This window comes from Loxodonta africana, chromosome 6 (assembly GCF_030014295.1).
Source record: "Loxodonta africana isolate mLoxAfr1 chromosome 6, mLoxAfr1.hap2, whole genome shotgun sequence".
NCBI classification, from domain to species: domain Eukaryota; kingdom Metazoa; phylum Chordata; class Mammalia; order Proboscidea; family Elephantidae; genus Loxodonta; species Loxodonta africana.
The window spans coordinates 113,821,418-113,847,191 of record NC_087347.1 but is presented as its reverse complement, the minus strand read 5'-3'; the positions used below and the strand labels follow the sequence as shown (position 1 = coordinate 113,847,191).

At 37.1% G+C, this 25,774-nt stretch overlaps 1 protein-coding gene across 2 annotated transcripts in view; it reads left to right on the top strand.

Moving 5' to 3' along the window:
• The window catches only part of UBXN4 (UBX domain protein 4), a 42,735-nt gene extending 20,253 nt beyond the window's left edge, over positions 1-22,482 (top strand). For both annotated transcript variants that reach the window (XM_003405860.4, XM_064287263.1), the window contains exons 6-13: positions 3,989-4,082; positions 9,712-9,766; positions 10,506-10,670; positions 11,558-11,685; positions 14,385-14,487; positions 16,490-16,621; positions 17,959-18,161; positions 21,824-22,482. In XM_003405860.4, coding sequence (XP_003405908.1) covers positions 3,989-4,082; positions 9,712-9,766; positions 10,506-10,670; positions 11,558-11,685; positions 14,385-14,487; positions 16,490-16,621; positions 17,959-18,161; positions 21,824-21,962 — 1,019 coding nt within the window. In that variant the 3' untranslated portion in view covers positions 21,963-22,482. The remainder of the gene's footprint in view (positions 1-3,988; positions 4,083-9,711; positions 9,767-10,505; positions 10,671-11,557; positions 11,686-14,384; positions 14,488-16,489; positions 16,622-17,958; positions 18,162-21,823) is intronic.
• The last annotated feature ends 3,292 nt before the right edge of the window (positions 22,483-25,774 follow it).

Below are 25,774 nucleotides of genomic sequence, written 5' to 3'. Positions count from 1 at the left end.
GTCATTTTGGGATTTTATGTCTTCAGATTATTTAAATTCTGGATGTACACAAAACTGGGGGACTATATTATAGATACAGTCCATTTAGGTCTACAAGAGAGTAATTACATTTACCTGGATATTTGTCATTTTCCAAAATTCCTCATTCGTTCCTGAAAGTATATATCATTGTCCTTCAGTTTGAAAATTTTCCTTTAGCATTTCTTCTTGTGCAGTTCTGTTGGCAAAGAATTTTCTTAGCTTACTTTTATCTGAAAATGTTTTCTGTCTTTATTTTGGAAGTATATTTTGTTGGATATAAAATTTGAAGTTGACAGTTTATTTTTTTCAGTACTTTAAAGATGTTGTTCCACAGTTTTCTGGTCTCCATAATTTTCTGGTTAAAGTCCACGGTCATTCAGTTCTTTTCACCCCTGTGTGGAATGTGTTGTTGTTTTATCTTTTTGGGGAGGAATGGGGGACTTCTTCCGGGATTTTTTTCTTTCTTTGGTTTTCAACAATTTGACTATGATATGCTTAAGTTCTGCAGTTTTATTGGGGCTTGCCTTAGTTATCTAGTGTTGCTATAACAGAAATACCAAAAGCTGATGCCTTTAACAAACAGAAATTTATTCTCTCATAGTTTAGGAGGCCAGAAGTCCAGATTCAGGGTGCCAGCTTTATAGGAAGTCTTTGTGTGTTGGCTCTGGGGGAAGGTCCTTGTCTCTTTCCAACACCTGGGGGCCCAGCTTTCCTTGGAGACCTACATGTGTCTTGGCATCAGTCTTCCCCTGGGTCTAGGAGGTTCTCAGCACAGGAATCCCAGGTCCAGAGGACATACTCCGATCTTCGCTTTTTTCTTGGTGGTAGTTAGGTCCCTCACTTTCTGCTCACTTCTCTCTCCTTTTATCTCTTGTAAGATAAAAGATGATACAGGCCACACCCCAGGGAAACTCCCCTTACATCAGGGCTGTGACCTGAGTAAGGGTGTTGCATCCCACCCTAATCCTCATTGACATGACCTAATTCTGCCTGATTAACATAATGTACTGCTCACTCCCAAATGAGTCCATTACCACAGGCATAGAGGTTAACATTTACAACCCATCACAAAATGGAGGATAATCAGATCGTAAAAAAGAACAACCAGGCAATACTGGGAGTCATGGCCTAGCCAAGTTGACACATATTTTGGGGGGATAAAATTCAATCCATGACAGGGCTCAAAGTGACATATTTCCTAGATTCTTAACTTTTTCCTCTTTCTCCAAAATGGGAAATATCAGCTTATTTCTTGTTATTCATGATTTCTCAAAGACTTCTATTTTAATTATCTAGTGCTTCTATACCTCAAGTGAATGGCTTTGACAAACAAATTTATTTTCTGTTTAGGAGGCTAGAACTCTGAATTTAGGGTGTTGACTCTAGGAAAGCCTCCGTTAGCTCTGGGGGAAGGTCCTTGTGTCTTCAGCTTCTGTTTCCTGCTTCCTGGGAGAACTCCATGTGGCTTGGTGTCTATCTTCCCCAACTCTGCTTACTTAATCTGCTCCTTTTATATTTTGTAAGGGATTGACTCAAGACCACCCTACCCTAATCCTGCCTCATTAACATAACAAAGACAACCCATTCTCAAATGGGATTATAACCACAGGCATAAACAAACAAAAAAAAAACCTTTTGCTATCCAGTCAATTCCGACTCATAACGACCCATATAGGCATAGAGGTTAGGGTTCATAACACATATTTTGGGGGACATGGTTCAGTCCATAACAACTTCCAACCATGATTCTGTGCTCTTCCAGTTCTTTCACAATATAGTACTTTGGGAGCATAGAGGCTTACTACTAGTAAATAGGTTTAGAGCCTTTGCTTTAGGCTACTAGATGCTCTTGATATTTACCTACCTATTTGGGCTTACATATCCTCTTTTTTTTTTTTATCTTTTAAAATTATTCTTGTGCCTTAAGTGAAAGTTCACAAATCAAGTCAGTCTCTCACAAAAAAAAACTTCTATACACCTTGCTACATACTCCCACTTGCTCTCCCCTTAATGAGACAGCCCGCTGCCTTCCTCCACTCTCTCTTTTCGTGTCCGTTCCACCAGCTTCTAACCCCCTCTACCCTCTCATATCTCCTCCAGGCAGGAGATGCCAGCATAGTCTCAAGTGTCCACTTGATCCAAGAAGCTCACTCCTCACCAGCATCCCTTTCCATCCCATTGTCCAGTCCCATCCCCATCTGAAGAGTTGGCTTTGGGCATGGTTCCTGTCCTGGGCCAACAGAAGGTCTGGGGGCCATGACCACCAGGGTCCTTCTAGTCTCAGTCAGACCATTAAGTCTGGTCTTTTTACGAGAATTTGGGGTCTGCATCCCACTGCTCTCCTGCTTCCTCAGGGGTTCTCTGTTGTGTTCCTTGTCAGGGCAGTCATTACATATCCTCTTAATTATGTATGTTTTGCTCTTTGAAGCTTAAAAGTCATTGAAGAAGGTATAACTCAAATAGATATGAAATAATTCTTTCACCTTGAATATTAATATCATTTTTCTAAGAAGTTGGTCTGCTCATACTTTATCATCTTATATCAGACTTAATGAACAAAACTCTTTTTGCTTGTTCTTGTTTTTTTTCCCCACATCCATTCATTCTGTTTTTTGACATTGTTCTAAACATTTTTACAGTTATAAAAATATTTTTCCAATGATAAATCTCAAATTCCTTAAGCATAAAAGGAGATACTTAAGAATAGCAAAGTTGTAAGAAGTACTTAGTAATAATAATTTGTACTACTGCTATAATAACTAAAGCACTTCCTATGTGTCAGTCTCAGTAAAGCTCTGAGCACTCCTATTAACTCATATAATTCTTACATTGACTCTATTGGGTGGTTGTTGTTAGGTGCCATCCCGTGGGTTCCGACTCATAGTGACCCTGTGTACCACAAAATGAAACACTGCTTGGTCCCGTGTCATCCTCACAATCATTGTTATGCTCGAACCCATGGTTGCAGCTACTGTGTCAGTCCATCTTGTTGAGGGTCTTCCTCTTTTTTGCTGATCCTCTACTTTATCAAGTGTGATGTCTTTCTCCAGGGACTGATCTCTCCTGATAACATGTCCAAAGTATGTGAGATGTATTCTCACCATCCTTGCTTTGAAGGAGCGTTTTGGCTGTACTTCTTCCAAGATAGACTTATTTGTTCTTTTGGTAGTCTATGGTATATTTAATATTCTGTGAGGTTAGTATTCTCATTTTACAGATGAGGCACAGAGAGGTTGGGTAATTTACTAAATTGACACAACTGGGACTTGAACCCAGGGTTTGTGGCTCCATAGTCCTTGCTCTTTGAAAAGATCATAAATGTAAAGAAGAATCAAGTTGGTGGTAGGTGGTAAGTGGTAAGGAAGGAAAAGACAGAGGTTCCAGGCATACAAGCATCTGGTCTGCAGAGCAGACACCTTGGGACAAGTCTAGAGCCATAACCAAGATCAAACTTGACCTCTAGAGCTACGCGTTCAGTACTGCAAATACATGTGGCTATTTAAAATCAAACTGTTTAAAATTAAATATAATTTAAAATTCAGTTCTTCAGCTGCATTAACCCCATTTCAAGTGCTCAGTAGCCACATGTAGCCATTATTTCAGACAGCACAGACACTGGACAGCACTGCTTTCAAGTGAGAGCAACCCATGGCCAGATGTGCTTATTCTACTTTAGCTCTACCCACTATTTTGATATTTGATATTTTTTCGTGTTTTACCCCTGACCTTTACCTTGGTGGCCCTCAATTGGGTAACTGCCTTATTTGCCATTTATAAACTGTTTTATCCAGGTCCAAACTTCAGGATTAGTAATAGTTCATTTTTTATCTTCGATTTTATTCTTAGGGAAAATATGTAATGTTTAAGAAACGACATTATTAACAAATCTTGAAACTGAAAAGATTCATACCTTTTAGAAATTAGCATTAAAAACAATATTCGTTTTTCTTTTTATTTAATAATTAAGGAGGAGAAAGTTCAGACCATGCCACTCCCTCTCAGGATCCTAGTGGATATTCAAATCCAAGACCTGCAGAGGACCTCACCGTCAGAGTGGAAAGGTTTGCTCTTATTTTTTTATGTAGTGTTTTGTTAAAAAGATAACGTTTCAGTTATTTCATTAATTTGAATAAAAGCCAAAATTATACAAATGAAGTTTCCTAATTTTGTGTTGTAATATTTGATCACCTGACCAACTTATTTTTAACTATAAAAATTACAGGAGCCCTGGTGGTACAGTGGTCAAGAGCTTGGCTGCTAACCAAAAGATCGGCAGTTGAAACCTACCAGTTGCTCCTTGGAAACCCTATGGGGCAGTTCTACTCTGTCCCATAGGGTCTCTACGAGTCAGTATTGACTCGATGACAATGGATTTTGGTTTATAAAGATTACATTCTGGCAGTAAAGCTTTTCTGTATCTCTAAAGTCGTCAGCCATCTACAGGCCTGGTCATTCTATGGACCTCCTTTTTACTGGTATTTTGGTACATATGTGTTTCCATCTGTCACTTCTGCTTCTAATCTGTCCGTAAACCAAAACCAAAACCAAACCCATTGCTATCGAGCCGATTCCGACTCAGAGGAACCCTATAAGACAGAGTAGACCTACCCCATAGGGTTTCCAAAGAGCAGCTGGCCGATTTGAACTGCTGACCTTTTGGTTAGCAGCCATAGCCTTAACTACTGTGCCACCAAGGCTCCAGTAATCTGTCCATACCATAGTGTAAAAAGCTCCAGATAGGCAAGAGCTTCAGCTGATTTTATGACTGTACTGAGCCTGGTTTCTGCATAAGTGGGTGTCTACTAAATGTCAAATCGATGACTTTTTGTTTCTAGGTTAGTATTTTTTAATGATAATTATCAAATCATAGTCTTTTCACTATGATTCTTAAAAGTTATATGAGCTCTGAACAGTTAGGAGTATTCTTAATGCTGTCTTAACCCACTTAGTGTCATACGGAAGTTTTAAAAATGTATCAGAGAGACTTGATACTTTCTTGTTCACATAGATGCTATGAGGAAACAAAGTTCAAAATGATTGCTGCAGTGGGTCTTTGGGTACGCCCATGACTCAAGGTCAGCTTCATTTCAGCAAAGCCTAGATTCTGATTGTTCTGTACATTCTTTATAGGAGTTGAGGCAGAGCCAAGACTTTGAGGTGAAAAACAGGTTAGACCCTCTCACAGTGGTGAGGAAATGGCATAAGATTAGAATAGCAGCAGGGAACCGAGGTTCTCAGGGGCTCATCCTTTTCTGTTTCTGTTTTGCTAACACCAGGCCCATCACTGTGTACTCTTACTTGTACCACCCTTGGAGGAAATGAAGACCAAAATTCTGAGAAAGGGTTTGGAGACTTGGGGAAAGAAATACCTCAGGTGGCAGCTTTATTGGGTGGGGTGGGATCAGGCACTATTTGTATTTAGGGCAATGGGAAAGAGGAGTTTCTGTGACTATGGTTTCTTAATAGCTTCCATTCCTGTGTAAGAGAATGTCAGCTGATATCTACCTGTATGGGTTCTGTGAATAGAATATATCATTTTTAATGAATAGTTTTTATAAATATATATTACATATGTGTTGTTTGTAATATGAATCAATTAAAGACTCTTAATGACATACACCAAAATATTTATACTAGTATCTATGAAAGAGGAATTATGGATTTTTTCCCTGTTCGGAGGTTACCATATTTTATTCTTTGAACATTATTACTTTTATAATTAGCATTTATTGAGTACCGTACTTTTATAAGGAGCCCTGGTGGCACAGCAGTTAAATACTCTGCTGCTAACTGAAAGTTTGGTGATTCAAATCCACTCAGTGGCTCCTTGGGAAAAAGACCTGGTGACCTGCTCCCGTAAAGATTACAGCCTAGAATAGAAAACCCTATGGGGCAGTTCTGTTCTGTCACCTGAGGTCACTGTCAGTCGGAATCAACTCAAAGGCACCCAACAAAGACAAGGTTACTTTCATAATTAGCATACCAGAACTGGCAGAGTCTATACTTGGTTAATATTCCTTCAACTAAAAAAAAAAAGTTGAAACTTTCAGAGATACAGGCATACATATATACACACACAAGCACAAATATATATGTACATATACATATGTATTTTTTAAGCATGTGCTGTTATGACCATGACATGAAATATATGCAGATTGGGAACTTTAAAAAGGATACTGACGGCCCTGAGACTGTGACCCTAAGACGCGCTTCTGAACTAGAACTGAAGCCATTCCCAGGGACCTCCTTTCAACCAAACCATAGACAGGCCCATAAACGGTAACTCCTGAATGTGCTCCTTAGAACAATCAGTTATACAGGATCAAAAGGGCAACATTTTCCTAAAAGCAAAGATGAGAAGGCAGGAAGAGGTAGAAAATCAGGACGAAAGGAAGTGGGGAGAGTGCTGACACATTGTGGGGATGAAACCAGTGTCACGGAACACTTATGTACAAACTATTGAATGGGAAACTCATTTGCTCTCTAAACTTTCACCTAATGCACAATAAGAATTTTAAAAAATAAAAAGGATACTAATATGGAAGTTGGATGAAATGCTGACTAACTTTTTGTTGTTGTTGATAAACTCTTGATAATGACACTGTTTTTATTGGAAACTAACTTTTCACTCTCAGACAGTCTTTAAAAAACCTTAGTCGCATTTGGTCATTTAATTAAAATCTGATAAGCATTGCAAATTCTTATTGCTGAGACAGATTTATCAGAGTTAGCTGATCTATAAAGCCTAGGTTCTAATACTAATTCACAAGTATTTTCCTGTATTTTATTGATCTGAGTTCATACCCAGTTAGGAATTCTGTTCCTTTTGTGCAGTTTGGTTCATTGACACTTGCAAATAGCTAATAACCCTACCCTGTGTAATTTCCCTATCCTGAATGTCCTCTTAGCTCATCATTTACACCCTTAGGGTTGCCTTCATGTTCACCATCCCCTGCGATAGATTCTGTGATGCGCTTACACCTCTGAGTAACGTATTCCTTGGTGTCACCTGAGGGGTTATTGGACTCTGAAACCCTAAAGCTCTGCTACTTCCTATCTCACAGAAGTGAACTGCTTTGCCTTTTCTCAGCCCAGATAAATTGGGCCTATGAATCCCTGTGGTATTTAAAGAACTTTGTAATATCAAGCTCTGCAAAGAAAAATTGCTGTATTTTTATCTAACTTCGATGATATTTTTAAATATATTTTATATAAATTAAAAACTGAATCTTAAAACGTCGCAGTATGGATTTGTAAATGTAAGATCCTAACTTTCCTGTCAGGCGATGACATTTATTTCCAGAGACTGAGTTTTTGGAAGAGAAATTACTCAACATTAGGTCTTAGGCTTTTTTCTCATCTCACTTCAAGGAGAACTAATTTTCTTAGGGGAAAATGTGAGCTACTCAAATTGTTGTCAGCTCAGACTCATCCTTCCTTGTACATAATAAGAACGTAGTTTTTCAGTCTTGAACTGCCTGTTGTCAAGGAAATAAACTTAATTTTTAACAGATCAGTGCTCTGTAGTTGTTAGACCTAAATTTTTGTTTTTAATACTAATTAAAATATATGAAATTTTTTATTCTTAAAGCTAAAGGTCAAGGAAATAAAAATCTTTTAGTGACTCATGTGAATACATGAATCTTTTAGTCAGAATATATATTTTTTATATTTTAGTATTTATTACTATTTTTATTATATTTAAAAATGGGCAGATTTCTCCCCGACCTTATAATTTGAAAAGTTTCAAACCTAAAAAAGTTGAAAGAATAATATAATGAAAAAAAATTGTTTTTTGTGGCTGAATCATATGAAACTTGGAGACATCATTTCAGTTCATCCTTAAAACACTTTGGCATGTATCTCCTAAGAATAAAGACATTTTCAGATACTAGTACAACAGCGGGAACGCTGGTGGCACAATGGTTAAGCATTCAGCTGCTAACCAAAAGGTTAGTGGTTTGAACCCACCAGCTGCTCTGTGCAGAAAAGACCTGGCAATCTGCTGTCTTAAAAATTTCAGCCCAGGAAACCCTGTGGGGTTATTCTGTTCTGTCCTGCAGGGTCACTATAAGTCAGAATCAACTTGATGGCAAACAACAGTGCAATACTGGTGTCACACTCAAGGAATTGTAAATTAGTAGAGTAAGATTATCTAAAATCGCTGTCTATATTCGGATTTCCCCAGTTGTCCCAATAACCCAGTGCCATCGAGTCAATTCCGATATTGTCCCAATAATGTCCTTTATAACACCCCCTGCCCTCGCTGTGTAGAGAAGAGCATTCCTCTGCCTCCCCTCACCTTTATTTACTTTTTTTTAAAGGTAAACTTTTAAAGATAACAGCACTTAGATCCAGAAATAGAAAATTTCCAGTGTCCTAGAAGCCTTCCTAATGCCTCTCCTCAGTTACTGCTTCCTTCTTGAGGATAACCGCTATCCTGAATCTAACACCACAGATTAGTTTTGCCTGTCTTTGAACTTTATAATGGAATCGTACAGCGTGTATTTTTTGTGTTTGCTTTCTTTTGCTCACTGTTGTATTTGTGTGGCCCATCGATGTTATTCATGTGTCAATAATTGGTGCATTCTCATCACTGTAGTCTATTGTTTGACTCTACCACATTTTATTTCTCTCTTCTACTCTCGGTGGATATTAGGATTATCTTTAGTTTGGGACTGTTACAAATGGTGTGAGCATCCCTGTACCTGTCATGGTGAACACACGTATGCCGTTCTTTGGGGCATGTATCTGGGAGTGGGAATTTCTGGATCGTAGATGCTGGCCAGTTTTCCATAGTGGTTGTACCAATTGATACTCCCTTCAGCAGTAAATCCTTTTTTTCCTTCTGATGTTTTATAATGTATAACTGTTATTACTCTTCTTGGTGTGTACTTTGACCCAAATTTGGTTAGTGAAATCCCCTTCATGGTAGCTTTTCTGTCCTTTTGAACACTTCCTTAATTTCTGGCAGAAGTTGTTCAGCTGAGTTTTAACACATGCATATACCAGTGTAACCCAAATTCATATCAGAGAGAGTATCATTTTGAGATATAATTCACATAGCATAAAGTCACTTTTTTAAAGCGTACAATTCAGTGGTTTTTAGTATATTCACAGGGTTGTACAGCCATCACTTTTTTTCTCTTGATTGCAGAACCATTAGGTTTTGGGGGATTTTATTTGTTTTGTTTTAGCTGAAAATTCCACACAAATTTTGCATGATATTCACTTTAGAGCTATTATTTTTTTTTTAATTGATGAGCTTCTTAAAGTAGGAAATCAGAATAGTATATTTTGGTATAATTAGTAGCTTCTATAAATGTTCTTAAGTTTTATGCTTTTATTTTTAACAATTTTGTGCCATGTTGGTGTTTAGGGATAAAACGTTTGTAAGTTATTGATTTATATATTGTTTGAAAACTTATTTGTATATTTTAAAATCAATATCAGATAAATCAGACAAAAAAGAAAAGGAAAACTAAAGTAGAAAGAAGGTACTTAGGATAGGCTCCCAGTGGCTCATAGATTTCTCTAGGTACCAGGAACCTGGCAGATAAATTGTTGCTGTGCTTCCGGGAGGCTTTCTTGTTAGTGTCTACATTTCGCCAGTTGTTTTTAGCTAAATAAATCTCCTAAATGTGTTTGATATTAATATATGTCTGTTAATGTATTTTTTTAATACAGACTAACCAAAAAACTTGAAGAAAGGAGAGAAGAGAAAAGGAAAGAGGAAGAGCAGGTAAAGTCCATGCGCCTAGCATTGTTTTACCTGTCCATTCACTGAAGAGTAGACCTGGGATGGTCCCCTAGTTACACTTCACTGTTGCAGCATTGTGAAGGGAATTAGCTCTTTTTTAGTATCTTCCTATGAAGAAAGGAACAAAAGAACAGTTTTTGTGTTCTTTTTTTAAATTGCTAGGAATAAATTGGATCATCTCTCCATCTGTAACACGACTTTTCCACTGAGAATAAAGGAACTTGAGCTAAAATTATTTGGTTTGAGGCAGAAGATTGAATTTTAAGTTCCTTTTTGTAAAAAAGAAATGTGCAGACATTTTACTGAGTTTTCCCCTCTCCTGTTGCTTATTCTAGTGCACCATTTGTTTTCCTCACCATGTATATATAAACTGCATCATCACTTTGGATTTTTAATATAGGAAGGTTATCATTTCTTCAGGCCAGATAAGTGACTGCCTTGTTGCCCTTGGAGGGTAACATATTTATCTTAGAAATTAAAGACCTGTAATTCTTTTGCTTTCAACTTACGCTGACAACATCATAATCTTAACACAACCATTGGCAAAGGTTTATTGGTAGGCATTTGGCCATTAATCATGGTATTAATAAACTCTAATAGATCCTTAACGTTTTAATAAGTAACCTTTAGGTGTGCACTATAATCAGCTTGCCCTACATTTAAAATAATATCTGGGGCAGACTATCAAATTATCTTAAAACTTATTTTCTCTTTAATTCAGAGAGAGATTAAGAAGGAAATCGAGAGAAGAAAAACTGGAAAAGAAATGTTGGATTATAGAAGAAAGCAAGAAGAAGAATTAACAAAAAGAATGTTAGAGGAAAGAAACAGAGAAAAAGCAGAAGATAGGGCAGCTCGAGAGCGTATAAAACAGCAGATTGCATTGGTGGGTATTAATTTTAGAGTTTTAATGCTTGGCTCCAGGACATTTGTAAAACTATTCTTCTGTGCACATGGACTTTGGTTTATTATAAGACAGTGCATGAAAAAATAGTATAGTTAAGTGACTCAAAGAACACCAGTTGTCACCTTCCTTTTATTAGAAATCGTTTATTGGATTAAGATACAGTTAAGGTTGAGTATTTAGATTTTTTTCAAAGTGATTTTTCTCTGTGTTTTCTTACATTATGAATTTTTTCAAGTAAGTCAAAAGGCAGCTTTCAGGGATTCTCTGGAAAACAAGCTAAGAATTGGCTACCTGGTAATCTTTAATCACAGGTATTCTTTTTTGGGACAAAGGTTTTAGACATATCATAGAAGCTTAGGATGGTTTTGCAATAATTGCTTTTAGAATTAAGCACTATGATACATACGAAAACCATGCCTACCTTAATAGTGTTTGTTCATTTGTTCATTGATCACATGTTTACTGAGCATCTACTATGTGCCAGACCTTGTTCCAGGGTCTAGAGATATACTAGTGAGCAAAATCAAGCCCTTGTTTATTCAGTAATAACTTCAAGTCCCTGACAGTTGATAAAACTAAAAATCACCAGATCCAGAATGATACATCATATTTTCACAGAAATAATGTGCATGTTATATGGTTTTTGCCAACTGCACATTATTTTCCTAAGCACACTGTGCATTATATGTGTGGGCGTATTATTTACGTGAGCACATTATTTGTGAAAAATACGGTAGTTCACATATGGGTTTAAGGAATTCCATGCATATTTGTGTTTCTCATTAACTTGGGTTTGGAAACATGTGAATCAAATGTGTGATCGTTCTGGCAGTGAAAGATAATTGGTGTCTAACAATTGTTTAAAGGACCGTGCAGAGAGAGCTGCTCGTTTTGCAAAGACAAAGGAGGAAGTAGAAGCTGCCAAAGCAGCCGCCTTGCTGGCCAAACAGGCTGAAATGGAAGTCAAGAGGGAATCTTACGCAAGAGAAAGAAGGTACTTTATGTCATGCTGAGACATCTCTGTGGTTGTGTGGGCTGAGGAGGACAGTAGTTGTGGACTGGTTTTTAACACTGCTGTGTGCTATGGCTGTAATAGGTAGTCAGTTCCAGAAAGACATATGGACCAATTTGGGAGCTGCCGATGATATTTGTCATTGAATGTGAATGTATAATATAACAGTAGTAAATAAATAACTTCTAAAGAGGGCCTAAAAAAAATTATTTTCAAGAGACAGAAACCACATATATCAAAGGATTATATTGATTATCTCGTGTGTGGTAGGATTCTTTACTGGCAAGTGTTAGAATCCCAAATCAAATAGAATTAAGCAAAAGAGGAAATACGTTGGCTCTGGATTTGGGAAATCCAGCCATGGATTTGGTTAAGCATAACTGGATCCAAGGGTCTGAAGGATGTCATTAGGACTTTTTCTTCTCTGTGTGTCTTTCTCTCTCTCTCTCTTTTTTTTTTTTTTTGGTTTCCTAGCTTTTTCTGTTTTAACTTTGTTTTTAGGAAAATTCTCCAAATGATGTCAGGAGAGCCCAGTATCTTCTTGTACCTTCAGGGTCTTGAGCTCATAATCCCAGAGAGAAAAGATTAGTCCTGTATCCCTCAAAACCCATAGCAATCACTAAGGAGAATTGTGATTGGCCCTGCTTGAGTCATGTGACCACCTCCAACATAGTCACTGTATGTCTACTTGTATAGGCCCTCTAGTTTGGCTGGGTGACTTGCCACTCGTGTTGTGAAGGAGGTGGGGGAAATGTGGTTGATAATCATATCAGAATGACTCACATGAAGCAGGGGAAAGGCAGTTCCCAAAACAAAAATATGTTGAGAAGACCAAAAAAAAAAATCAGATTTCCAGTATATCCTGCTAGTCAGACTTCGTCAGTATTTCTTTTCTGTGTTTTCCATATTGGACAATTAATAGACATTATGCTTGTAAATCAGAAAAATAACTTTGAAAAACTTTTTCTAAAAATAAAATATTCAGATCTAAATTTAACGGAAGAGTGTTAAGACTTATACATTAAAAACTATAAAACATTGTTGAAAAAGTTAAAGAATACCTAAATTAAATGAAATCCCATGTTCCTAGATCAGAGGACATAATGTTGTTAAGATAGAAATAGTGTCTAAAGTACTCTAAAGAAATACTCTCTAAACTCTGATTTGTAGATTCTGTTCAATCCATATCAAAACCTCAGCTGGCTTTTTTGCAGAAATTGACAATCTGATTCTAAAACTCATATGGAGATGTAAGGGACGCAGAGTAGCAAAAACAGTTTTGAAAATGAAGAACAAAGTTAGAGGACTCACACTTTCCGGTTTCAAAATGTACTACAAAGCTACGGTAACCAAGACAATGTGGAACTGGCATAAAGGTAGACATATGATAGATGAATGGAATAATATTGAGTGTCCAGAAATAAGCCCTTACATTTATGATCAATTGATTTTTGACAGGGGCACTAAAAATTCAATGGAGAAAGAATAGTCTGTTCAACAAATGGTGCTCAGACAGCTGAGTAAAGTGCAAAGTAACAAAAGAAAAAAATAGATAAATTTGACTTCATCAAAATTAAAAACTTATGTGCTTCAAAGGACACCATCAAGAAAGTGAAAATACAACCCACAGAACGTGAGAAAATATTTGCAAATCATGTATCTAATGAGAGACATGTATCTAGAATATATAAAGAACTCTTATAATTCAACAGTAAAAAGACAAACCAGTTTAAATAAAGGCAAAGGCTATGGCTAGACATTTTTCCATAGACGATATACAAGTGGCCAAAAAACACATGAAAAGATGCTCAGCATCATTAGTCATTAGAAAAATGGATATTAAAAACCACGTGTACTACCCCTTCACACCCACTATGATAAGTAAAATAAAAAACATAACAACAGGTGTTGGCAAGGATGTGGCGAAATTAGAACCCTCGTACATTGCTGGTGGGATTATAAAATGGTCCAGCCACTTCGAAAAACAGTTCCTCAAAATGTTGGACATAGAGTTACCGTATGACCCAGCAATTCCACGCTCAGGTACATATCCAAGAGAATTGAAAACATATCCTCACAAAAATGGGTTCATGGATGTTCAAAGCAGCCGTATTCATAATAGCCAGGAAGTAGTGACAACTCAAGTACCCATCTGTTGATGAATGGATAAACAAAAAGTGGTATATTCCATACAGTGGAATATCATTTGGCAATAAAAGGAAATGAAGTACCAGTATAACAGATGAACCTCGAAAACATTATGCTGAGTGAAAGCCCAGTTACAGAAGTCCACATATTGTATGATTGCAATTGTCTGAAAAGTCCGGAATAGATAAATGCGTAGAGATTGAAAGTAGGCTAATGTTCCTGTGACTAGGGGGAAGCATGATGGGGAGTGACCGCTAATGGGTATCTTTGGAGTGATGAAAACGGTCTGGAATCAGATCCTGGTGATTGTTGATCAACTCTGAAAATACTAAAAAGCACTCAGTTGTATACTTTAAAAGGGTGAATTTTATGTTACGTGAATTGTATTGCAATAAAGCTGTTAAGTAATAAAAGATTTGACACGGGGGGTAAAAACTATTGCACATTCTACTTCCATTTTCTTTAACCTGTAATGATGTTCTTTGAGAATGTATAGAGATACAGATACTGACTTTAACTTCCTTTTTTCGTAGTACTATTGCTAGAATTCAATTCCGTCTTCCTGATGGTTCTTCCTTTACAAATCAGTTCCCTTCTGATGCTCCTCTAGAGGAAGCAAGACAGTTCGCTGCACAGGTAAGTTTATGTCTTGAGTTATAGTAAAGATAGATACACAGCTTATTAAGATTTAGGAAGGGAACATTTCAAAACAGAACTTAAAGAGTATGAATAAATCATGACTTATCCCCAGGAGGGAAGCACAAGACACTTCTGAGGTATTTGTGATGCTTCCGTCATGTATTAGTGCCATGTAGGCACGACACTCCTGCTTCTTGTGCAGAAATGGAAATTAGCTGATATTGTACAATAGGCTCTGGAAGCGTTTCTCACTGATTAGTTCACTCAACTGAAGACGTGAAAACAAGTGGTTTCCCAGAGGTCTAATCTGAAGGAGTTGTCCCACTCCTCCCTCAAAACCAAACCCATTGCTGTCTCAATTCTGACTCAAAACGACCCTGTAGGACAGAGTAGAATCGCCCCACAGAGTTCAAAGTTGTAGTCTTTATGGAAGCAGGCTGCCACATCATTGTCTTGTGGAGCCGCTGTTAGGTTTGAACCACTGACCTTTTTTTTTTTTTTTTATTGGTTAGTAGCCAAGCCCTTAACCACTACACCACCAGGGCTCCTTCCCCTCTTTCCTAAGAGAATGCAATTCTTCTTGGTCCTCTCTCCACATTTTCTGTACATTGCTTGGAATGCTTTGAGGCTGGCCATTTTCCCACCTGTTGTTCAGTCATTAATTTGGCAACAAGTATTTCCTTCAGAAATTCTAAAAGGCACCCTCACTCAAAATCTGAATGGGATGTGAAATTTCGTGTCTTAGAAAATAAGATTTAAGAGTACTTTCCAATTAGTTTTTATTCTGATTGATTCCTTATTGAAAATGGATTCTGGGCATTAGGTGTCCTTTAGGATCTAGGGTCATTATATGTGCCCCAGTATTTTTCATATAGGTAATAGATAGATACAATATCTTCAAGGTTGAAATTAGGGAGTTGGGTGCTGGCTTTAGATCTTTCTGCCAGACCATTTCTCCCATTAGACGGCTACCTCACTTATGGTTCCCAAGAGAAGGATGCCTGAAAAGCCATTGGCCTTTCTTCACTGATGAGTTGGAATGGACAGTGTAAATACTTATTTTAAGGACTCGTTTTCTCTAAGCTCTATAGTAGAACCAACTCCAAATAGCCTACTTCATTCTTTATCTTGGGTCCCCACTGGGGATCTTCCAAGAGGGGGGGCCTCTGCCCTGTGTCTTTTGGTGAGTGAAGAGGGAGCCACACAGGGGAAAAGAAATATTTGATTGCATCACTCCTGTTAAAACTTCACCTCAGGACAATGGCCTAAGTCAGTGTTTTGGGATGCGTTTATGTTAGAGTGAGAACAGTGGAGGGTTATATATGTGAGCAACAGTAAAAATCATAAGAAACAAGTGTTAGTGAACCTCTTTCTTTGGAATCTAGGCAAAGAGTAAACAGTTGTCTTTCTAAGATTTAACAAGTATCGGTAACTCAAAATTGTGAAGGTGATGGTAATGCCTGCCCAGTGTAGGTCCTGGAACTGGGATTCTGTGTGAGGTGTAGATTGAGTATGGGCCATTTATGCCTTGAGACAAGGAGGCTAAAACTCCTGGAGATATGTATATGAAGGAAATACTGATCTGTTGTAGATTTTTAATGAAGAGTACCTGTAATCCAAATGTTTACTCATATATTTGCTAAAAGATAGTGAAAAACCTACTGACTGAACCATAGCCATACTCTAAAGATTTACACAGTTGCTCATATTTTATTCAGTTTATTTAGTTTATTTGGTTTTAGGAACTATATTCTTGTTATCTTCACTTTGTGGTCTTTTTTGAGTTACAGAAGCTTTTAGAAAAATATTTGGATTTAATAGCTTTTCAGCTACATTTTAAAGCAAGAGTTTTTGTTTTTTGAGTTTACATTTCTGTGAACTTTTCAAATTAAAGGCAGTTGTAATTAAAGCAGTTATTTTGGATGCGTGTGAGTAATGTAACATCTTATTTTAAAAAGGCACCATTGTAAGGTTTTAAAAATTTTTTGTTACATTACAGACTGTTGGCAACACTTACGGTAATTTTTCATTAGCAACTATGTTTCCCAGGAGGGAATTTACCAAAGAAGATTATAAAAAGAAATTATTGGATTTGGAACTTGCCCCAAGTGCTTCAGTGGTCCTGTTGCCAGTATGTATATACGTCTATATTTTTTTCTAGTCCTGTGCTTTCTACTCTTGATAGTTTCTTATAATGAGTGGAAGGGAAAAACAAAGGTATATGGCATGTATTTAAAATTTGAATTATCTAAAAATGTTAGATTAATCTGTTTTTCTGTGCCTTACCTATTTGTATTGCTAATATTATTTGTGAGGCATTAGTTTACATTTCAACTTGTTCTTTTCCTTACCTGTTTTCATATACAGAAAATGAACAGTAGGAAAAGAAAAGAAATACAGAGTATCTGTGTAATAATTACAGACTTAATAATGGGTTTTATTTATATAGGGCTCTACTTTTCATCAAGTTTTCTGTTGTTTTTAGGGTTTTTTTTTTTAATTGTGGTAAGAATACATATACCCAGTGCCGTAGAAAGCATAAAATTTGCCATTTCAAACATTTTTGTGTGTACAGTTCAGTGACATTGATTATATTCACAGTGTTTTGCCAGCACCATCACTATTTGTTTCCAGAACTTTTTCATCACCCCAAACAGCAACTCTGTACCATTAAGCAGTAGCTCCCCGTTTCCCTCTCCCCGCAAGCCTCTGGTAATCACTAATCTATTTTCTGTCTCCATGCATTTGCCTATTCTAGATACTTTATCTGAGTAGGATCATACAATATTTTGTGTCTGGTTTATTTCACTTAGCATAGTGTTTTTAGTGTTGTCCATACTGTAGCATGTATTAGAACTTCGTTCCTTTTTATGGCTGAATTATATTTCATCATGTGTATATGCCACATTTTTTAAATCCATTCATCTGTTGATGGAATTTAGGTTGTTTCCACCTTTTGGCTACTGTGAATAATGCTGCGATGAACATTACCAAATTTTTAAAAAAAAAACATTTTAACATAACAAAAATAACATTAATTTTTTAAAACATATTATCCCATTTGATCCTCACAATATTTTAATCTCTGATAAAGAAAAGAGACTCAGAAAGCTTAAATAACTTTTCCTTAAGTGCTAGCACTGACATGAGAGCCCAGGTCTTCTACATCCTGGTCTGCTCTGAACTGGAGCCTCACACCAAAAGCAGTTAGCCCTCTAGTAAAAAAAAAAAAATTTCTAATAGTCAGGATTTAATTGTAGTCACTAAGGCTTGTTACCTTTCCCTTTTTTGGTTATTTAGCAAGGCTTTTCTTATTAAAGTTGTTAATTATATTATAAAAGTTTAATTTTTTAAAAAAATGGTTCATTTCACCAATGAGAACTATAGATAAAAGATTCATTTAGAACCTTGATTGTGATGTGTTTGGGCTGGTATAGTCCTTATCTGGGTTTATTTTTTAATTTCTAGGCAGGAAGACCAACTGCATCTGTGGTACATTCTTCCAGTGGAGACATTTGGACATTGTTGGGGACAGTACTTTACCCATTCCTTGCCATCTGGAGATTGATTAGCAACTTCTTATTTAGTAACCCTCCTCCTGCGCAGACTTCTGTGAGAGCAGCATCATCAGAACCCTCAAACTCTGCATCATCTAGCAACTCAGAAAAAAGGTATCTGTTTGTGTTTCCCTCATTTTCAAAAATAATTTAGTAGTGCCAAATATCACAAGAATTATGCCTTACTCAAAATGAAAAATTTTGTTATGGGTACTTTGCTTTTTTTTCTGTGTATCTTCCCCAGCCCCCACTTTGGAGGAAAGAAAACCACATGTTCTGAAACTATACTGTACCATCTATCCTGGGAAGCTTCACTACCTGAGTTTTTCAACCATCTTCCTAAAACCTATTCCATGGAAACGAACTTCACCTCTATTGGTTGTACTGTTTCATTACTTGAATTCCCTTTATCTCATGACCATGAAGGCAGATTTTTTTCCCCATGCATAAGTAGTTCTTTCTCTCTTGCTAGCTGTGTTCTGCCTGATCAGATACTGCATTCTATTAATTGCTCACAGTCATCTGGCATAATTTATTTAGAGGAACCATTGCGCTCTAGGTAATTTTAACCCTGGTGGTTCTTTTATCTGCTGGCTGACAGTCTTCTCTGGGTCATTCAGAGAAGAATCAAACTGAGGAAACTGGGTATCTCTTGAAAATGGTTCTGCCTTCTGAGAGCTAGTTTGCACTAGTCCCTTAGCTGAGTGGTCCTACTTCTATTGGAGTTGGCAAAGGTTAGAATGGTAATGTAGATCACACTGGCAATTTTAGCTCATATTTCTATTTTTTAAGAGTGTGCATATTTGAAAGAGGTTAACACAAATCAGGAAGTATTTTCCTGGAAGATTATAACCCCTTCTAATTATATAGTAGCAACATTTATTATAGTATAGACCCACTACTATTAAACACTCTTATTAGGCCTTTAATAAGCATACTAAATCTTCACACCAATTTGATGTGATAATAATGAAAATCTTTGCCTCTGTATGCTGTCAGTGAATCCCTAGTCTTGTGTCCTGTTGACTTGTGTCTGTAGATGATTGTTTTATATAAGTATTGTAGCTGGGCTGATTTAGCCTTTATTTCGGTTTATTTCTTATGTGTTGGGCAGGAAGACTGATTATATCCATAGTACATTCTTTAAGTGGGGACACAAGGAAATTATTCTCTCTAGTCTTAGAACAAGGAGCCCTGGTGGTGCAGTGGTTAAGCACTCAGCTGTTAACTGAAAGGGTGGTGGTTTGAACCCACCCAGAGGCTCTGCAGGAGAAAGACCTGGTGATTTGCTTCTGTAAAGATTACAGCCTAGGCATTATGCTGAGTGAAATTAGTTGCAAAAGGACAAATGTTGTATGAGACCACTATTATAAGAAAGCAGGAAAAGGTTTAAACACAGAAGAAAACATTCTTTGGTGCTTACCAGGGTGGGGAGGGAGGAAGAGGGAAATTCACTAACTAGATAGTAGACAAGAATCATCTTGGGTGAAGGAAAGTACAACACACAATACAGGGTAAGTTAGTACAATTGCACTAAACCAGAAGCTAAGAAGTTTCCTGAATACAGCCAAACACTTTGAGAGACAGAGTAGCTGGGACTGAGGTTTCTATGGACGTTTCGATCAACTGGCATAATGAAGTTTATTAAGAAAATGTTCAGCATCCCACTTTGGTGAGTGGTATCTGGGGTCTTAAAAGCTTGCAAGCAGCCATCTAAGATACAGCAGTTGGTCCCAACCCACTTGGAGCAAAGAAGAATGCAGAACGCCAAACTCGTTGCCATCAAGTTGATACCAACTCATAGCAACTCTACAGGACAGAGTAGAACTGCCCCATAGAGTTTCCAAGGAGCACCTGGTGGATTTGAACTGCCGACCTTTTGTATAGCAGCCATAGCACTTAACCACTACGCTACCAGGGTTTCCAGGAACACCAAAGACACAAGGAAAATATTAGCCCAAGAGACAAACGATCCACATAAACCAGAGACCCCATCAGCCTGAGACCAGAAGAACTATATGGTGCCCAGCTACTACCAGTGACCACCCTGACAGGGAACACAACAGAGAGTCCCTGACGGAGTGGGAGAAAAGTGTGGAACAGAACTCAAATTCACGTAAAAAGACCAGACTTAGTCGTCTGCTGAGACTGGAGGAACCCCTGAAGGCATGGCACTGGACACTATGTTAACCCAGAACTAAAACCGTTCCCGAAGATCACTGTTCAGACTGAACTATAAAACAAAATAATATGTGTGAGGAGTGTGCTTCTTAGCTCAAGCAGATACGTGAGACCAAAGGGATGGCTCTTGTCCGGAGGCAGGATGAGAAGGCAGGAAGAGACAGAAGTTAGTTGGATGGACACGGGAAACCCGGGGTAGAAAGGGGGTGTGTGCTGTCACATCGTAGGGATTGCAGTTAGTGTCACATGACAATATGTGTATAAAATTTTGTATGAGAGATTAACTTGAGCTGTAAACTTCCACCTAAACTACCATTAAAAAAAAAAAGATGTACAGCCTAGGAAACCCTGTGGGGCAGTCCTACTCTGTCACATGGGGTCACTATGAGTCAGAAGTTGACTTGATCGCACCTGACAACAACCACGGTCTTAGAACAGCATTCAAACTAGGTCTTGTTAGCTCTGAATTTTAAAACTTTTGCTGAGCTATGGGTGGAAACATTTAATCTTGAATTTCTGTGGGTTTTAAAACTTTTTTCCAATAAGGGAAAAGAAGTAGGATTGGTGCAAATGATGAAACGGATGTCTATCTAAGAGGAAGGAAGCGTTGGCTTCCACTGTTGTTCCACTTTTTTGTCTCACTCTCTAGTGTGAGTCTGTTAGCTTAAATTTCACTCCTATCTCCTTCCGATTTTCAGATGAGGAAGTCTTATTTGTCCTTAATTGTTTATAAATAAGTCATTCTTAAAGATTTTGAAAGGATTAGAAATTGATCATTCCTATCAATTAGGCTGTAAATGGAGTTTTGAAAAGCCTCTAGGGTGCTGTATAAGTTATAAATGTTTTAGTAGACATATCAGCTTGCATAAATAATGAAGGAAAGATTAGTTAGCAAGTGGCAAGTCATCAAGAAGCCTATGGAAATGGAAGATATGATTGAGCTGGCATGACTTGGAGCAGAGATAAAGTTAGAACTGCCATAGAGGAGTGAAGTCTAGTGCTGTGTTAGTAGATATAATTATCTCCCATAGACTTCCCTTACCTTAAGCCGAATCAAACTTGTTGCCATCAAGTCAGTTCTGACTCACAGCAACCCTACAGGACAGAGAACTGCCCCATAGGGTTCCAAGCCTGTAAATCTTCACGGAAGCAGACTGCCACATCTTTCTCCTCAGAGCAGCTGTAATAGGTTTGAAGTGCTGACCTTTCACGTAGCAGGCAAGTGCTTTAACCACCGCGCCACCAGGACTCCTTCCTGACCTTAGATGGTGTTAGAATATGGCTGCCTATACTAATGGAGAGGAGCCCTGGTGGCGCAGTGGTTAAAGTGCTTGACTAATTGAAAGGTCAGCAGTTCAAACCTATCAGCCGTTCTGCAGAGAAAGATGTAGCAGTCTGCTTCGGTGAAGATTTACAGGCTTGGAAACCCTATGGGGCAGTTCTCTGTCCTGTAGGGTCACTGTGAGTCGGTAGCAACTTGATGGCAGTGGATTTGGTTTTTGGTTTTACGCTAGTGGAAGTTTAAAGGAAACAGCTTTGTATTGCTGTTCTTACTTTATATGGTCTTCCCTTTTCTCCTTCTTTTGTTATCTCAGGGAACCAGTCAGAAAAAGAGTGCTGGAGAAACGTGGGGAAGACTTTAAAAAAGAGGGGAAGATCTATAGATTGAGGACTCAAGATGATGGTGAAGATGAAAACAACACTTGGAATGGAAATTCTACTCAACAGATGTAGTGCAGCAAGTACGATACATGCAATAATCATTGTTTCTCTTACGATTTAATTCAACTAAAATTTTACTGGAGAAGTGGGACTGCTTTGTTTTCCAACTGGTCTTAAAGTTTCTCTTAATTCCTGCTTAGTGGATGTGGGTTAAAGTTGTTTAGCTCAGAAAAGTCAAGAGATAAAATAACTGGCTGTTAGGTCCTTGCATATGGTAACCAACTGCTAGAAGCCTAAAAGAATTATAAGGCCTGATAACTTCCCTTCGTCAGCTTTCTTACTCAGTATTTCGTACCCATTAGCCCTGTGCTTTCAGATGACAAGTTTTGTTTAGAGCTGTTTTGCTCCAGAACTCTTAAGCCTACCCAAAGTAACTGGCATGTCACTTGAATAATTTGACTCAGAGCATTTTAATGAGTCAATCAGATGATAATTTATGTTTAACTTTTCTCTTTCGCTCATCAGCTGCAAGCAAAATCTTGTAGTTTTTAATCTTAAACACTGAATAAAAAATCTTTTCCAAAAATCAGAATGATCTTATCTTTAAGTTTTGTTATTCTAGCATTTTTTGTTGCACAATGCTTTGTTGAGGTCATAGGTCTCTGTTGTTTTTTTTTTCTCTTGGACAGTACTGCCCCGGAAGTATCTCAGGAAAGTACTTGGCTACTTGACCTTAAACATCATTGAAAGAAGACATTTTCTAGTATACATTGATGTTACGTTTCTGTCTCTCCTAAGTCAGTGAGCTATCATTTTGTCTGCATGTTACGGTCTCTAGTCTCATCAGATATAAAACAACTGTTAGTCCATAACCAGTTTTTCTCTCACCTTTATACTAAAGTTGTGCCCTCAGTAATCACACTTCAAGCGCTTAAAGGACCTGTAGTGTATGCCTTTTATTCATTAGGTTATGCTTAATGATTTTAAAGAGATTCTTAATGTGAGTTACATGCTCCTTTACCCATCTGTTTTTGGTGATGGAGACCAGAAGACTAATGAGGTCTTAAAAAGGGAGCAAACTTGACAATTCCTGTCTTAACCTTCTGTTTTGAGATTGGAAGGTAGCACCCTTGAGTGAACATATGGGAGGACACTGAGTTTCTTTTGTCGTGAGAAGATGAAATTTTCACAGGATAGGCTTTCTGTTTTTCAGCTATGAAATAACAATGACTTAAAAATGGTCATAGTGCTGAGAAGGAAAGAGTGAGACAGCCTCTGCTGTTGGTAGTCTTCCTGAAAACAGTATTTATCAGAAACCTTAAGTATTTCATGTTTCTTTGATCCAATCATTTTTTCTAAGGAAAGCTGATAAATGCAGACAAAGTTTAGATACAAACATATCCATTAAATGTTATTTATTTTACTTAAAAACTGGAAACCATCTGCATTCCTTCTACAGGAATAAATAATTTTCATGAGGAGAAATGGTACAATAAAGTTAGTCCCCGACTTAAATGATGAGGTTCTGCTCTGACAGCCCCATCCTAAGTCGGTTCTGACGTAAGTGAACACCTTTTTTTTGTTTTAGTTTTCATTATTATTGCCTTTTATTGTCGATATCTTTATAAATCCAATCTTTGAACATCTGAGAATAACCAGCAAATTATGCACGGCAGTATCGCATGCAGTACAAGTTACTAACAATAAAAAAAAAATTTTTTTTTTTTACAATAAGATCTAAAAAAAAAAAAAAAGGAAAAAACAGAGCCATAAGTGCAATTTGTCGTAACTCCAATACGTTGTAAGTTGGTGACTACCTGTACTAATTCAACAATTCAATTTAACATATGTTTATTGAGTACCTGTTATGTGTTGGGGAGGAAAAGCAGGATACAGAGCTGTAGGTACAGTATGATCTCAGCTTTGTAAACACATTTTACATATAGATAGTACTATATAGTAATATATATGTAAGCAAAAAAGAAAACACACCAAAATGTTAATACGAGTGGTTATATGTGATTTTAGTTTTCTTTTTTGCACGCTTACATGTTTTCTCAATTTCTGCAGTGATCATATTACTTCTTTAGTCAAAAAAGTGATTTTGAAAAAGAAAAATCTCCAGCAACCACCTCATATAAGTAAAGATTTGTCATCTTTAAGTAAATATGGTAATATATGATTTAAAAAAAAAAAAAAACTATTAAGTGGGTGTGACCTATTAGAAGTACATTTGCAAAAATATCAAGTACCTCGTCAGTTTGCCTTGAAAAAGGTCAAATAAATATAAATCTTAAGGAATTGTAAATAAAAAGATCCACCATCTTCGAGTAGGAAGATCCTGCCTCAATTTTATATTTTAAAAAAAAAGTGTGCATGGTAAAAAATTCAGTACAGAAGGCCATGAAATGAAAACGACGTCTCCCTGCTTGATTCCGACCCTCCATGCTCTTCCCCAGAGATGACCTCTTAACAGTTTCTTATGTAATTTTTAGAAAATTTTTATGCATATATGAGGAAATATGTAATCTTTATTTTTTAAATAAATGGGATCATATTATATATACTACCCTGCATCTTGCTTTTTTACTCACATAGTCTTGCAGATCTTTCCGTATGAACACATAGCTACCTCATATTGACGGCTGTATAGCATTCTCTTTTAAGAATGCACCCCGATTATCCACTTCTCTGATGGTGGACATCAGGGTTATTACAAGCTTTTTTGCTTGTTTTTGTTTTCCTATTACAAACATTCCTACAGTGAACATCCTTGAGGAAGTACCTTCTTAGTTGCGAAAATATACCCATAGGACACATTTGTTTAATTTGGGATATCAAAGGGTGTTTGCAGTTTGCCCAGTTGCCTCCTCCAAAGGATGTATGAATTTACACTCCCACCGACAGTGTATAAGAATGTCAGTTTCCTTACACCCTTGCCAACAGTTTTATACTTTTTCATCAACATGATAGAGAAAAATGGTGTATATTTTATGTTCATTGTGTTTATCATGAATGAACTTGAGCATTTTTAATATTGGTCATTTCAGTTTATTTTCTGAGAACTACCTGTTTGTATTCTTTGCCAGCTTTTTTGATGTGTTGTTCATCTTACAAGAATTTCATGTATATTAGAAAATTAACCCTTTGTCTAGCATATGCTGTAAATATTTTTTCCCTGTTTATCTTCAGAAGAATATGTTCATGGTACTTTTTTCCACAGTATTTATGTGGTCATATTTGTCAGTGTTTTTCTTAATGGCTTCTGGGTCTTGAGTCTTGCTTATATATTTCTCACTTCAACATTTATTTTAAAAACAATCACCCATGTATCCTGGTATTCTCATGGTTTCATTTTTTACATTTAATCTGGTATCCAAGGAAGGGACCTGACCTCCCACCCCTTATATCCTCAACAGCTAACCTGTTGGCCCAACACCACCTATGGACTAATACATCTTTTCCCTGATTTGACATGCCACCTTTGCTGCATACTTCATTCCCATATGAGGTGGATCTGTGTCTAGGCCTCTTTTCCTTTATTGGTCTCTATATCCTCTCTGGGCTAACAAACTAATAACTAACTTTATGATATGTTTTCATAATATTTTTTTCCCTAGTGTTATCCTAGCCATTCTCAAAAGTTTATTTAATACATGAAATTTATATCATTTTGTCTGTTCTCCAAAAGAAGTTGTTAGTTGCCATCAAGGCAGCTCTGAGACAGAATGAAACATTGCCCAGCCCAGTACCATCTTCAAGATCTTTGATATATTTGAGCCCATTGTTTCAGCAAACGTTACATTGACATTTATATTGAATTGCATTGAATTTTGAGATTAATTTAGATATAATTGACAGCTTGTGATAGTAAGTCTTTATGT